This window comes from Lynx rufus, unplaced genomic scaffold (genome assembly GCF_022079265.1).
Source record: "Lynx rufus isolate CCGP_SWC_20201006 ecotype Redwood Valley unplaced genomic scaffold, mLynRuf1.p SCAF_13, whole genome shotgun sequence".
Classification (NCBI taxonomy): domain Eukaryota; kingdom Metazoa; phylum Chordata; class Mammalia; order Carnivora; family Felidae; genus Lynx; species Lynx rufus.
Window position 1 is genome coordinate 30,445,543 of NW_025814827.1, and position 16,516 is coordinate 30,462,058.

Consider the following 16,516-nt stretch of genomic DNA (forward strand, 5'->3'; position numbering starts at 1 on the left):
GGATCTAGTTTTAAATTTCTCTATATATTAACAAGAATTTTGATGAACATTTGATTACTTACTTCCACTTAGAATTTGAGTATGTAAATTTACTGTATATACTCTCATAATTATTAGACCAAGGGTCAGCAAACTATGGCTTATGGGCCAAATACATCACTTATTTTTGTAAATAAAGTTTTACTGGGACAAAGCCATGTTTATTTGATTACATTCTTACTGTCTATGACTAGTTTCATGCTACAATGGCAAAAAAAAATGTTTGGAACAAAGACTACAGAACCTAAAATATTAAAAACTGGCCCTGTACAGGAAAAAGTTTGCCAACCCCTGATTTGGACGATTATTAAAACATATGTAAAACAATTTACACTTTAAACTGTTTTGAAAGAAAGAAAAAAAAACAAGTAGATTTAAAATTAGATATAGGCCAACCATAACAAACTTACCACAAAAAGAAACCAAAAGCAAAGTAAGTCCCAAGAGGACACTTTATCTGGCGTTGATTCAGGTGAAGAATTTGATCCTATCTTAACATTACAATTTTATTTTTTAAGAATTTATACATAAATGCTATGGAACTGACATATTCAACAGTATACAGATAAATGCCATGGAACTGTTCATTTAAAAATGGTTTATGTTGTGAATTTCACTTCAATAAATTATTTTTTAAGAGTATATACAGTATTTTACAGGTTTCTAACCTTTAAGTGGGCCACATTATATTGCAGTGGTTAAATATGTAAGTTACATCTTACCTAATAATGTGGTTTCTCCAAAATCTCTTAGATCATCTCAGACCCTTGTGTATATTTCTTCTTTGCCAGTAGATGGAGACAACACCACTGAAAGTTTAAAAGACATCATTCCCTGTTTAAAGGGAGCTTGCTGGTCTGAAAACTGGGGGAACCCTAACCCAAGATTTCTTCAAAGTTATTTTTTAAAAAGCAGACAGAATGGCTATGCCAAAACCAGAAATCCAAAGGAATGTACCCAATATTAACTACGGACATCCTCAAAAATTTACTAAAGGGGGACTAAACTCTGTTTATGATGTAGTAACTAATAAGTAATATTAAAATGCAATCATCCCTATAACTTGGAAGATTCAAACTTCCTGCTCACTGCTCCTAATTTAAGCTAGATCATTTATTTTTCAGTTTCAGAAAATTTAACTCAGAATATGAAAGAAAAAGAGTTCTTTGAATTACACAAAGGTAGATGCAGTACATATATAGTTTTTCTAAGTATTAGTCATATGCACTGCTAGAAGCCTTTTATTCAAAATAAGACAACTATCCAGATCCACATAAAAATAATAAGAACTTTATTAAAAAGAAGTGAATTAAAGCAGAAATGGTGAAAGCAGCAAGAAAAAAATTCAACCTTATGGTCACAATGAAAAGAAATGCTCATGAAAGGAAAGACTCAAACTCCTCCAATTTCCAAGTTTATTTCACTATTAAAAATGACATACAGACCAAAACTATCTGCAAGAAATAAATTTCAAACCAGAAAGCTTAAGAAGTCATCCCAAAATAATTATTTAATATTTTTCAAATGACAACTTTCCTTTCCAAATTCAAAGCCTGAATGGAATTTTAAACAAAAAAAACAAGGTAATCAAGCTAAAAAGACAAACCTATTAAGATACTGCTATACTATTTATATTTACCAGAAGACTCCTGTCCTTAACATGAACTAAACAAGAACAACCTATTTGGCAGAAAATGTCTTATTAAGAAAAAAGATTACCTTAAACCAAATAATAACCAGTTAAAAATGAATACAAAAATCTTAAAATCCCTTATATTTATGTATAGTTTGCTCACTCTCTGATCAAAAATCAAAACTAAAATCAGGTTCCATAGAAGGGAAATGAATATAGTACTCAGATATTAGCATGCCTACAATGACTAACTAGGTTAAACTAGAACTGACATAACTGCTAAAGTAAATCCTCTTACGACTCATTACAAGATGAAGTCGGTAAAGTAAATCCTGAACCACAAACTTCTATTTAATTATGAAATTTTATGATTCCCAAAAGAGAGTAACTATCATGTGCTAAGAAAACTACACCCACATTCTAACTGCCTATTAAGAGCACATAAACAACCATAAACACCTTTTCATCATCCACATGGCAAATGTTCTGTGGCTTTATTTAATCCTTGGGTTGGCTTCCTCTTGACAAAGAACAAACTTTTTGACCTTTCCCAATCCTTCAACAACTAGTATGGATGAAGGTAACGCTAATTAACAGCCGCCACCACAGAAAGGCACTTTGCAATTTTCAAAGTGTATTCATATATGTTAATTAATTCAAATTTTATGATAGGAAAATCTCAAACGTAAAGTAAAAGCTATGGCCAACAACATAATTCACAATGAAAGATTAATGGTATTTGTATTTTGCACAGTTACCTGTCCATCAACAAAGATGAGGGAGAAATGCTTTTACCCAGATTTTTAAAGCAGTAACTGGAAATGTCCTAGAATTCTGTGATTGATATAAAGCAGATACACCAAACTGCAATCTACAGACCATATTACTACAAAAGGAAATAAAAATGACCAACAAGGAATGAGTTTTCTTTATACTAACTAGATTTTGGGGGAAAACACACACAAAAACAAAACACCAGGTGTTAACCTGGCAAGTTCTTCTTGGGGATCTATGATGTCAGTGCTTCTGCCTCCACCTGCTGGCAAACAGATTATGAAACTAGCAGAGATCACTGGGTTAAGAAAAGGTTCATGTTTTGGGTAACATTTAATGTTTTATGTAATTATTTAGCATGATGCTACTTTGTGTTAATAAATCAGTAATATATTGATGAAACTCATTAGGAAAAAAACACATTAAATTTTACACACACAAAATTACAAAAGATTTCTTGGTTCAGAACATTATCTAACAGGCCAAAAAAGAAGTTAAAAAAAATTTTTTAATTACCTGATAAATGACATCTTGGAAAAGGACTGGAAAAGTAAGTGCTGCATCTTCTAGCTCATTTAGACTACAGTGTACTAGTGTTTCATCCTTAAAATAAAAAACACATACTGAATAAACCAAGATACTAAAAGAAATTTCAAATGATAATTTTATGTACCCATGATCACCAAAAACATTTATTAAAGTACTCATTCATACGTGGGATTTTATATTTATCATATTGCTGTGTGTGGCACAGCAATTTGGGATAGAATTTTCTAAGCCACTGGTTCTCACGTATGGTCCCTTGACCAGCAAGAAGTATCACCACCTTCTGGGTTAGAAAGGCAAATAACTAGTTAGAAATGCAAATTCTCCAGCTCCACTTATGATAATTCAAAAACTTCAGAAGGGGGTGAAGGAGAGAGGAGCTCAGCAATCTATATTTTAATAAACCCTTTATGTGACTCCAATGAATGCTCAAGTTTGAGAACCACTGCTCTGAGTTCTGCACTTGCCAACTTTCTGATAAGTATAATCCATACTCCTTTTATTTAACAAATAACAAATGAAAGTTTAGAATCTAATTATTTTTAAAATTACATATATTCTATTCACATAGCTCCTTATCCTTAAATCTTTTATAAAGACTTTTATTTTATAAAATGGATGTCTTAGTATTTGTTGAATATGTTTCAGACATAAACATGATTTAACTAAATTAGCAGTCAATGAAGACTTGTCATCTTTGATCACCAAACTGTTTTCTCATTAAGAGGATAAGAAGGTGAGGATCATTCAATCTAAGATATGTGCAAATATTCATATTTCTTAAATACCGAATACAAATAGGAGGTCTATTTGTAGTTAACAAAATGCTTTCTTTTAAAAAGCTGCCAGTGACTACCCCCAAATTTTTCAATGCATTTAAAATGAATTAAAATGAAACACAAATGTTCATACCTTGTGATTCCACATCTTATTAGCTGGAGTGTTTCTTTTAACCTAAAGTTAACTCTGGGGAGGCAAAGAGCAAAAAATACTCTAGATATGCCTCATTTTCTTTTAATAGCATATCAGACTACACATTTCAAGGTACTGTCTTATCATCTTAAAAAAAAAAAAAACGGTATCCTCTTTCCTACAATTGAATAACTAATTCTACTACTTCATTTACACACTATCTAAATTTTGATCATTCTTCATTTACTTCTATAAAATTATTCATTTATGCTCAGCCAATCCCTAGCTTTCCTTCTCTATTTACCTTTAAACTGGATTAAAAATTACATGGTCAAACTTGCTATGATGACCATATCAACTCCTAACACAAAAATCTAGCAAAATCTTTTTTCAGTTTTTCCACTAACTTGCACATCACATCTAAACTACTCATAATCAGTTTCAGAATTTTTCTCTATACTTATCCTCTAATAAATACCTTAATATTTAGGACCTCTGAATACCTCTCTTACACCTCTTTGGCTAGGCAAAGGCTAAGGTGGTGAACTCTCAAAAAAGAACTATACATCCTAGTTAAGATTTAAAATAATGATCTTTTCCTCAAGAAAAAAATTTTATGAGAAGTAAACCACATCTCCAATTATAGGATACCAGTAACAAAGGCTAAATAATAAATTGTTTCCAGTATTATGTAAGAGGTAGATGTTCATTTTTCAAAGCTCTTTTGGTATCCTAAAACATAAATTTTTAACAAACCAAGAAAACATATCAAAGGTTTTATTAGCATTCAGAGCTCATGCTTTGGGGAGTCTATTAATAAAGTTATTGATATTAGACAATACACAAAAATAAGAACAGGAAAAGAACTATAATTTGCATAAAGTTAACTCATTGGGACACAGATAATATTTGGTCCTTCAGGGAAACATAATCCTAACCACGACCCCCTTCCCCGCCCCCCCCCAACCAAAAAAGGTGAAATCTAAGCATGAAATCAAATTATAATTTATTGGGAAATTTTTCAAAAAAGATCACAAGGGTTCCAGAAATATGGGGGAAAGAACCAATTTAAATACAAAAATGAAAGCCTAACTTATTTTCAAAGAGTACCTGATACCAACCAAATGTGGATCCTGGCATTATACTATACTTCAAATAAAAACATTTCAGAACATCTTGGACATGTTTAGTAAATGTGTAAGCCTATTCATTCAATTGTATCCTTTTAGTTATTTTCAGCTAGTATTTTAAAAAATAAATTTAACTTACTTTCCCTACCTCTATAGATAATATACTTACCAGGTCTAAAACTAAGGAGAATTCTGGTGTGCTTCTTGTTTTCAATGGAAGAGCAGGTTTCCTATTTAGTTGTTCTTCTGTCAGTGGTGGAACATGTTTGATGAAATAATACCTATAGATCAAATTTTTTTAAAAATCTCAACATTTCTATTTTTTATAAATAATATTAAACATATTACTAAATTCAGCTCATATTTAAATCTTTTTAAAATAAATCTTCAATTAAATAATATCCATTTAACCTAGTAAACCAAACCTATGAAACATAAATAAAACTGAAAATATATAAATTAGTACTTCAGTAACCCAGTAAAATTATTAATACCTAAGGGTCACATGTTCTTTGCAATATACCATTGAGCCACCCTTCCACACACACACTTTCATTCTGCTCCAAGAGCGAAAGGAAAATAAAAGACAAAAAAAAAAAAAAAAACACAAAAAACTCACGGGTCAAATACTTCCCAGTCTTCTTCATAGGTGGCCTCTGCATGAGCTGACGAATAACCACTATCTGGAGTTACTGGTGCTATTTAATAAAAGGAAAAACAATATGTTAGTTTTAACTCACTGTGAGTATACATTTTTACTGATTTTATACAAGATTTTCCTGACCCCTTGTGTATTTTAGGTTAAAGATATGACAGAAATAACTTGTAAACAGTATTTCAAAGCAAATTTCTTAACACATATTTCTTAACATAAATTTCTTAACTCCAGAAGCAAAGGAAAAAACTGCCATTACAGATAAAATGGCAAGCTAGATCATGGCTAGTAGAATTAAAATCCCTAATAGCAAAGAAAAAATTTACTACTTATTGCTAGAAAAATATACTCCACCAAACTTCAATTTCTAACTGAATGGCGTCTATATGTATAACCATAAAAACTTCATGCTGCCTCTTGCAGCAGTAACATTTTTCAAAGTACCTTGTACATACATAGGAAGTCAATATATATGTGTGCTGACAATAGACCCAAAGGTAGTTTTTAACCTGAGATCTATGAACATTCTTTAAGAGGTTCATGAAACCCCCTTGTGCACTTTTGTTGTATGTACATTTTCCCAGGAACCTCAAGGCTATCTAAAATCTTTTAAAAGTTAAGAAATGCTGTTCTATTTAGAAACCACTGCTTCAGAGGAGGCTTTATTTTACTTCTAATTTACAAGCAACCTAAAAATAATCATGAAGCAATTCTATATGCCATGACACATGGTCCAGTATATGTTTAAGCTAAAATTCTATCAACTGACAGAGCTTTAGAAATTATGCTGGAAGGGGCACCTAGCTTGCTAAGTCAGAAGAATGTAGGACTCTTGATCTCAGGGTCTTGAGCTTGAGATCTACAATGGGTGTAGAGATTACTTAAATAAATAAAAAAAACCTTGCTGGGAATTTTCTAAGACAATAATTACAACTTAAATTCAAGAAGACAAAAGATAATATTATTAGTCAGAGGTAATGTTTCAGACAAAAGCTTAAGTTGGATGCTACAGACTGAATGTTTGTGCCCTCCCAAAATGGTATTTGGAGGTGAAGACTTTAGGATGTCATCAAGTCATTAGGGGGGAGCCCTCATGAATAGGATCAGTGCCCTTATAAAAGAGACTCCAGGGACACCTAGGTGGCTCAGTTGGTTAAGCGTCCAATTTGGACTCAGGTCATGATCTCGTCGTGGTTTGTGAATTCAAGCTCCACATCAAACTCTCTGCTGTCAGTGCGGAGCCCCTTTGGATCTTTTGTCTCTCTCTCTCACTCTCTCAAAAACAAACAATGGGGCGCCTGGATGGCTCAGTCGGTTAAGCGTCCAACTTTGGCTCAGGTCATGATCTTATGGTTCATGAGTTCAAGCCCCGCATCAGGCTCTGTGCAGATAGCTCAAAGCCTGGGGCCTACTTGGAATTCAGTGTCTCCCACTCTTTCTGCCCCTCTCCCACTCATTCTCTTTCCCTCTCTCTCTCTCTCTCTCTCAAAAATAAACATTAAAAATTTCTTTAAATTATAAAAAAAATAAACATTACAGAAAAAACAAAAACAAAAAACAGAGACTCCAGAGAACTCACATAGCTTCTGCCATGTGAGGATGCATGAGAAGACAGTTGTCTATGAACCTAAACGCAGGCCCTTAACCAGGTCCTGAGTTTGCGGACACTTTGATCTTGGATTTCCCAGCCTCCTAAACTGTGAGAAATAAATTTCTGCTGTGTATACACCACCTAGTCTATGGTAGTTTGTTACAGTAGCCCAAAAGGACTAAAATAGTGGAACACGGTAAAAACTGCTGTAATCTGTCTATAGGAATGGAATATTGGTGGATAAGTCTTTCAGGACAAAAAGAAATCATTTTTGCTATTATGATATATTAATTTCTTACGTATGAATTACCTTGTAACATAGTATGTTCAGTGAATGCCAGATGTAAATAATAACTTTTGTCCATCTGTAATAACTTTATGCCAATGACAGTTCATTAGCACAAGGGTTAATAGAAAAATACAACTTCTAACCACTTCTGTTTCAAATTCCTATTAACCTCAGAAAAAGGGAGAAAGGAAGTAATATTTGAGAGCCTTCATGCTAAGCATTTTTCTTCTTTCATCCCATTTAGCCTTTAAAACCGTGAATTATTATTACCCTTTTAAAGCTAAGAAAACTGACTCAAGTGAGCTTAAATTGTCTAAAGTCACAAAGCTAAGTAAATGGTAGAGCCAGCCTCCTTCTGTCTTGTTCTCTTTGGCTTAGTTCTTAAGGAAAAGTAATATTCTTTGTCACTCATACTCATCTTTTAAGATCAGCAAAAATTTTACTTCTCTCCTGTCATGATACTCCCAGAGTAAATATAATATGCCACCTCATCATTTTGCTCATTTATTTGTAACAGCACTCACCACACTGTACAGTAATTTTTGTGTATACCTGGCTCATCAATTAGATCATTCACTCTTCAGGGTCAAGAAGCATTATCTTATTCATCTTCATAAACAATGCCCATCACAAAAAATAGATGTTCAATAAATGTTAGGGGACTAAATGAATGAATGAATGAGACAACAGGACTAAATTTTCCTTTTCCCCTCTAGAAATCACTATGGTTATAGAACTCCCTTCTCCATTTTCATAGTTGTCAGGGAAAAAAAAAAATACAGCAGCACAAAAATACAGAACAAACATCAAACACGAGGCCCAAAGCCCTGGACTTCGTCTACTTTACAATTCACTAGCTTAAACACTGGCAAAGTAACGAGCATAAAATGACAGGTCAAGAGTAGGTTCATTTGCAAGTTTTAACCACCCAAAATGAACTATGTGCACCATATTGATTTGCTTGTCAGATTCAATATTATTCTTAAATTACAACATTACAATTTAACATTACAGATATTAACATTACAGAGCCCAATCTTTTATTCGACCAAGTTAAAATAAATCTTTCCTATTTTATGTCACTTTTCATATTGGTATGACTGGGTTGCACTATATAGAAATTTCATAATTGTATGCATTTTCCTTTAAATGTTTTCAGCTGTTTGGATTATAGTTTTTCAAGTTTCTCCTTTATACTCAAGGGAAGAACATTATTCTACTTCCTTACACCAAACTACATTTCTGAACCAATACATATGTGCAAATGCCTGGCATTATAAGAAATAAACAAATCTAAAAGTGCCTGGGTGGCTGTTGGTTAAGGGTCTGACTCCTTGATTTCAGCTCAGGTCACAATCTCATGGTTTGTAAGATTGAGCCACACATCAGGCTCTGTGCAACTTGCTTGGGATTCCCTCTCTCCCTCTTTCTCTGCCCCTCCCCTGCTCATGCTTTCTCTCTCTCTCTCCCTCTCTCTAAATAAAAAAATAAACATGAAAAAAAATTTTTTTTAATCTAAAATAAAAGCCTAAGATCTTGTCCCTCTGAGAAACGATGACCGCCCTCAATTTTATTTCTGCTTTTAAGTATGATGGAACAGTTTCATCTTTTAGCTTTATGCATCTGTATACCACAACCCTCAGACGTAATAAATTCTGATCTCATGTGTTCTACATTTCCATGACAAGTGGCTCAGGGACCAAACAATTACGTTAGGCTTTTATAAGGATCCAGAATTAGGCTGCAGTTTGAATACAGGGCAAGATCTAGGAACAGAAGCTTCTTGGGGGGGGGCGGATGTCATCTATATATGCAACAAATCCGAAGGTGTAAAGCTGCCGTTAGGTAGGGACTTCAGACTTAAGGGTCTGAGACTGGGTGCAATTACAATAAATATACTCATAAACATGAGCATCTATTTCGTTATTTGTGTTCAATTTCTCTAACTAGTAAGATCAGTACAAATAATTAAACTGTAAAATGATTAATTCTCAATCAACACAACCTTCTAAAAACTTTCAATTTCAAAATGACTGTATATCTGGGAGAAAGTTTTATTTTCGATTTTAATTGTCTTATGTTCAAGGAAGAAAAACATATGCATTTGACATTAAATAAAAATAAATAAATACCGTATTTTTCTAAATTCATGAAGATGCATAAGAAAAGGAATTTTCTTCACCTGTAAGGGGTGGGATATCACGATTAACTGTTTCTTCTGCTTCTTCTAAACCATTATTTATCGATGGTCTCACTTGAACTGCTTGATTTGAGTAAGCTGCTCCATTAGTTGATGTCGTAGTACTGGTAGTGATCTCATCCACCTGTTCCATATCAAGTTGTTTTACTATCTCTTCAGCTTCCACAGCCTGTCCTGGGGAATCAGATCCTGATGTTCCTATAATCAAGATTCAGTGTACTCACAACCATCATTTAAAAAATCAAAAGGGAGTGGCAGGATAGGATAGATGTTTTTAAGGGTACAAACTTACATAGCAAGCAAACATAAGCCCTAGAGATCTAAGGCACAACAGAGTGCAGACAACAATATTGTATTATAATCATCAAACTTGCTGACGCTAGAATTATTCCAACCACTAAAAAGAAAGGATAATTATATAATAATAGAGGTGCTAATTATTGCTACATGGCAATCACATTAAAATATATAAATGTATCAGGGGCGCCTGGGTGGCGCAGTCGGTTGAGCGTCCGACTTCAGCCAGGTCACGATCTCCCGGTCCGGGAGTTCGAGCCCCGCATCAGGCTCTGGGCTGATGGCTCAGAGCCTGGAGCCTGTTTCCGATTCTGTGTCTCCCTCTCTCTCTGCCCCTCCCCCATTCATGCTCTGTCTCTCTCTGTCCCAAAAATAAATAAACGTTGAAAAAAAAAAAATTAAAAAAAAAAATATATAAATGTATCAAATCAACATGTTATACCCTTTAACTTACATAATGTTGTATATCAAATATATTTTAATAAAGGGTTTTTTTAAAATGCTTATTTATTTATTTTGAGAGACAGTGTGAGCGAGTAGGGGAGGGGCAGAGAGAGAGGGAGAGAAAGAATCCCAAGCAGACTCTGCACTGTCAGCACAGAGCCCCACACGAGGCCTGATCCCACAAACTGAAATCATGACATGAGCCAAAATCAGGAGCTGGCTGACTGACTCAACCACCCAGGTGCCCCTCAAATACATTTTAATAAAACTAAAATTAAATATTGAAAAATAAACTCATAAATATTTAGAAAAACTAAATGCAACAGACATAGAGCTGATGATCACTGTTTAGTGAGTCTCTTCTAGATATTTCAAATAATGAGGAATAAAGACTATTATAAACTACAGTGCTATTGGTGAACAAAATTTTTCTTAAGAGTGTTCAGTTTAGAAACATCCAGCTATATAGACAGTCATAATTTAGAACTTTAAAAAATTTTTATTGAGACATAATGGACATACGACATTGTGTAAGTTTTAGGTGTTTGTGCTAATTTAACACATCTATATATTGCATTATGGTTACCAACCTAGTATTAGCTAATACCTCTATCCTGCCACATCATTATCATTTTTTGTGGTGAGAAAATCTAAGATCTAGTCTCTATGCAACTTCAAAGTATACAACACAGTATTGTTGATTACAGAACTTCTTTTCAATAAAGCAAATATCATTTATTAAGTGTCTACTATGAGCTAGGCATTGTGTGTGTGTGTGTGTGTGTGTGTATTTTTCATTATCCTCAAATTAGTCCAGTACTAAGTAAGCATCCTAGCCACTGTGGACAGAGGTAGTTATCCAAGAATGAGCTGTTAGCCTAACCATCAGAACATTTTTATTCAGAGACACAAGAACAATTTCCTAACATGATTCCATCTCAGTAACAAAGACTCAAGTTAGTTTCCTAATCATACTCAGCCACAACCTAAATGACCCTGCTACCCAATTCTTCCACGATGAGATGACCCCCAACTCTATTTCCTTATGGAATCCTCCAAATGTCATTTTCAAAAACAAAATCAACCTCCCATACTCTCAGTTTTCTCAGACAACATTCCTTCTCCCTCAAAGCTTTAAATGTGACTTATTTCCAAAAAATCTCTTCCTGATACCTTTCCCCTCAAAGCTCTTTATTCTTCCATACTCAACATACTAAATGAATCAGAATTCATTTATTCCATTGCTGCCACCAAATCATTGGTTTTCCATTAACGTGCAAAAATCCCTCCTCCTTTGAGACTGATGGCACCTAGCTTTGTAGTTCTTCATTTATCCCCACTGCTGTCCTCTACCAACTGTTGCCAGCATCCTCTCTCAACCAGACGAATTTAACACCTAGCTACCAGTTTAAAGCTCTATGAAACACCTGCTGGTTGTTACTACAGGGGATGTCAATGACTCATCCCTAAGACTAATCAAAGGTCTTGCGCTCTTAAGCTCCATCTTCATACACGCTGCTCTCTTTAGCAAGTACCATGACCATAACCTGGACATTCACAGTAAGAAACTGTTCATCTCTGAAAACTAAAGTTCAAATGTATCAATCCACTACCACAACTTCCTAACCTTTTAATTACCTATTTCATATTCCCATTACATGTGACCTTCATGTTTGATAAAGACCAGTCTCATTCCAAACAATCCCTTAACAGCCCCTTCCCCACCCTTCTCATCTAGTTAGACTGCATGGTATATCACTTAATACACTCACAAGCCAGCAGCTTCAGTATTCTTGCTCCCTCGTCTTTCAAATGTCACCCATCATAGAAATCTCTCTTGAATCAATGTAACTTACAGGCTTACTGGATTATGTATGTATTTCTTTTAATTATACCCAACAACAAACATTCTAAACCTTCACTGTTCTCTTCAGTCCCCGCCACCAGGAATCTCAGCACATGGCACCATCTCCTCCTTCAAAGAAAAAGTAACTTACCAAAAACCAACTTCTTCTGCCCATTTATTTCCGCACACACCTTCACAGCTTCTTTCCTTTAGCACTAGAGAAAAATATCTCTTTTCCCTCTCTTCTCCATTCTAATCCTTCTACTATCTGTTCCCATAATCTCATCGTTGTCAGCAGACTCCAGAAACTTTCTTCATTAGTTATTTTCCCTCTATTTTCAACCTCTTCCTATGAGACTCCTCCCTGAGGCTTAAAACATGCTGGTCTCTCACAAAGAGAAACCACTCGAGACTTGGTAACCTCTCTAATTTTATAGTCAAGTAGTTCATAACAGTAACCTACATTTGCTGCTTCCTTTCTTACTCCCATTTTACTCTTTTAACCCAAATGTGTTAGACTTCCAACTCCAGCCACTCTCCTGAAACTGTTCTGGCAAAAGAAACCAATAACTTGGGATGCCTGGGTGGCTCAGTTGGTTAAGCGTCCAACTTTGGCTCAGGTCATGATCTTGTGGTCCATGAGTTTGAGCCCTGTGTCAGGCTCTGTGCTGACAGTTCAGAGCCTGGAGACTGCTTCAGAGTCTGTGTCTCCCCTCTTTCAGTCCTCCCCCACTAACACTCTTGCTCTCAAAAAATAAACAAACAAACATACATTAAAAAAAAAAAAAAAGACAGAAAGAAACCAGTAACTTTGTAATTGCCAGGCTCAGCAGTCTCTTTTCAATACTCATTTCCTTTCCTTCAATCTTTATAATTGTTTGACCCTGGGTTTTGATATTCTCTTTTCCTTTGGCTTCTATGACACAAAATCTCCTGGCTTCTTCCATGTCTTTGTTGCTTTCTTTTACTTTGTCCAGTCCTTAAATATATTCCAAGATCTTAAGTTTGCTGAACATTTACTCCATTAGTTTCAAATGATACCTATAAGCTGGTAATATAATAGTCTACTGCTTAAACCCAGGTTTCTAAGCTCCACACAAGAAGGACAAATGGCTACCAGACATTTTTATTTGGTTGTTTCATAGCATCTCAAACTCAGTATGGCCCACCTATCTCCTAGAACCCAACCTCTCTTGAAAAAATAACCTTGTGTCATCTTAATCTCTGGTCTCTTTCACCTCCAATCTGTGCTCAAAATTTGTCTACTCTATATCTCTGATCCTTCTTCTTTTCTCTAATATCATAGTTAAGGCTACATCAAGTCTCATGTGGACTACAAGTCTACTAATTGTTTTCCCCCAACACAACCTTTTTAGAATGTAGCTGACACATTATGATTTTTAGAAAACAAAAATCTGTTCATATTACTCACCAGTTTAAAACCTTTCAGTCATCCCCCACCAAGGATAAAATTCAAATATCTTACCATGTTAGTTTTGATCTGCCATCTTCGTAACTATCTTAACCATCCTGTGCACTCCTCAAATCCAATGGTCTATCTGTAACTAACTAATTTCAGTTTCTCAAACACACTATGCCTTTGCTCACACTGCTCATTCTACCTGGAATACCCTTTACCACCTTTCAAGATTCAGCTTTTCTATAAAGACTATTGTGAGATGTCAGAATATAGAACCATTCCATCCTATGAATACCATACTACCCCATACCTCTATCAGTGCACTTATAAAAATTTATTATACCTATTTATAGATCTCTCTCCCTCTTGTAAAAAATTAAGCTTCTTGAGCACAGGGACCATGGATGTGTTAAATATCCTTGAATCTCTAGCGATTAATACAATGGCCAGGACACAGCAGATACTCAATGACATGAAATCTTCGAATCGCCCCTGCCCCATATTTAAGTATAGTTATCCTCTCTCACAGACAAAGAGGCTCAAGAATTTAAATTTTTTTTTTTTCAACGTTTATTTTTTATTTTTGGGACAGAGAGAGACAGAGCATGAACGGGGTAGGGGCAGAGAGAGAGGGAGACACAGAATCGGAAACAGGCTCCAGGCTCTGAGCCATCAGCCCAGAGCCTGACGCGGGGCTCGAACTCCCGGACCGCGAGATCGTGACCTGGCTGAAGTCGGACGCTTAACCGACTGCGCCACCCAGGCGCCCCAAGAATTTAAAGAACTAGACCAAGGTAACACAGCTAAAGAGGCAGAGCCAGGATGAGGAGGAGGAGGAGGAGGAGGAGGAGGAGGAGGAGGATTTGTTGTTGCTGTTGTTGTTGAGAGCAAGGAGCAGAGAGAAGAGAGGGGGAGGGAGAAGGAGAGAGAGAGAGGTGGGGCTCATGTTTACTGGCTCAAGCTCACCAAAAGTGGGGCTCAAGGTCACCCAAAGTGGAACATGTGCTCACCCAAGCAGGGCCCAAGCTCATGAACTGTGAGATCATGACCTGAACTGAAGTGAGATGCTTAATGACTGAGCCACCCAGGCACCCAGCAGAGCTGAAATTTTAAGACAGGTTTCTCTAATTCCAAGGCCCATTCTTTTCCCACTACACCAGCTATTTCCAAAGTTGGTCTATGGGGCACTAGTTTTACAAGATGTTAACAGATGTTCCACAAAAAAGGGTTCACTGGATCATACATGTCTAGGAAATATGGGGTTAAACAAAGTTAAAGGTAGTTTTTTGTTTTATTTCTACTATAGGACTTCACAGTCCTTTTAAATGTGCTAACATACATTATTTTCATCCCCCAGAGCATCTAGATTTTATAGTGCACTATTCTGCCTTTTAAAAATCGTATTATCACCCAGAAACATATTCAAATTAGAATTTAAATAATCAGGCAACAAGCACTTAATGGCTATTTTCCATGTGCCCCATACTATCAAACAACATGGTGGATGCAAAAATAAAGACAAGATCTCCTGCCCTCACATAAAGACTAAATGATCACTTATGAAATTAACAATTATTCATAAAAAAAGAACACTAGCTATCTCTTTTTAAAATATGCCAGGGGCACCTAGATGGCTCAGTCAGTTAAGCGTCCAACTTTGGCTCAGGTCATGATTTCATGGTTTGTGAGTTTGAGCCCTGTTGTCAGGTTCTGTGCTGACAGCTCAGAGCCTGGAGCCTGCTTCAGATTCTGTGTCTCACTCTCTCTGCCCCTCTCCTACTCACACTCTGTCTCTCTCAAAAATAAATAAACATTAAAAAAATTTTTAAGAAAAACAAAAAACAAAAATAAAATGCTGGGGCTGGGAGGGGGGCGGGGGGCACCTGGGTGGCTCAGTTGATTAAGTATCTGACTCTTGATCTCAGGGTCGTGAGTTCAAGCCTCTCACATTGCGCTCAGTGCTGGGTGTGGAGCCTAAAAAAAATGCTGGGCAACAATCCAAATTTCTTTTGCAAAGGCATTTCATTTGAATTAGAGTAGTTTTACTAAATATCCAAATTAATGACCCCTATGGGGAAAAATCAAGCAAACGAAAAATAAAAATAAAATGTGTTACAAAAAATGACCTACTTTCAGCTCACTTAAATATTCAACAAATTCTACTTTACTGATCTAGAATATTGAAAATGTTTCTGGATTCTCTCCTATACATAGTATCATAAAAATCATTTTCCTTCCAGCTCAGAGTTTATCATCTAGCTTTTCGGAGAGTGAAAGCGGAGTTCATGCACTTCAACAGAGTTAAACATAACCTAAATGTATTTCAGTCCGTTAAAAAAAAAAACAGTCTTTCAGGAGCTGTGTATTTTTAATGAGGCTGAAAACAAATTAAGATGCTCACAAAATACTCCAGTAAAATCAAACAGATCTCTTGAAAAACCAGGAAAACTAATTTTTAAACCCAGATTATGGTTTATGGGTAATAGTTTATACTTACCATTTTTATTTGCTGGTGAAAAAAAGTTGAAGACAGGAGAAAATATGGTCCCCAACAATGTAGTCCTTGGAGGACTGCCAGAGGAAGGATTATCTTCTAATTTTCCATTTTGTTTTACATGTTGATTTGTCACTTCATAACTACCAGCTTCTAAGGCAAAAAAAAAAAAAAAAAAAAAAAAAAGTTGCAATCTAGAAAACATGACTTTGAGAAATGTGTTTTAAACAATTCATTATGAAAATA

The 16,516-nt window shown here is 35.3% G+C and overlaps 1 protein-coding gene across 2 annotated transcripts in view; it reads right to left on the reverse strand.

The window, feature by feature from the left end:
• CTDSPL2 (CTD small phosphatase like 2) overlaps positions 1 to 16,516 on the reverse strand; it is an 80,265-nt gene that overhangs the window by 15,076 nt on the left and 48,673 nt on the right. The window contains exons 4-8 of one of the 2 annotated variants that reach the window (XM_047075170.1): positions 16,274 to 16,420; positions 9,752 to 9,967; positions 5,654 to 5,732; positions 5,204 to 5,315; positions 2,963 to 3,049 (exon numbers count right to left, since the gene is read on the reverse strand). In XM_047075170.1, coding sequence (XP_046931126.1) covers positions 2,963 to 3,049; positions 5,204 to 5,315; positions 5,654 to 5,732; positions 9,752 to 9,967; positions 16,274 to 16,420 — 641 coding nt within the window. Of the gene's footprint in view, positions 1 to 2,962; positions 3,050 to 5,203; positions 5,316 to 5,653; positions 5,733 to 9,751; positions 9,968 to 16,273; positions 16,424 to 16,516 lie in introns of both variants that reach the window. The other variant, XM_047075169.1, reaches the window with a different exon arrangement.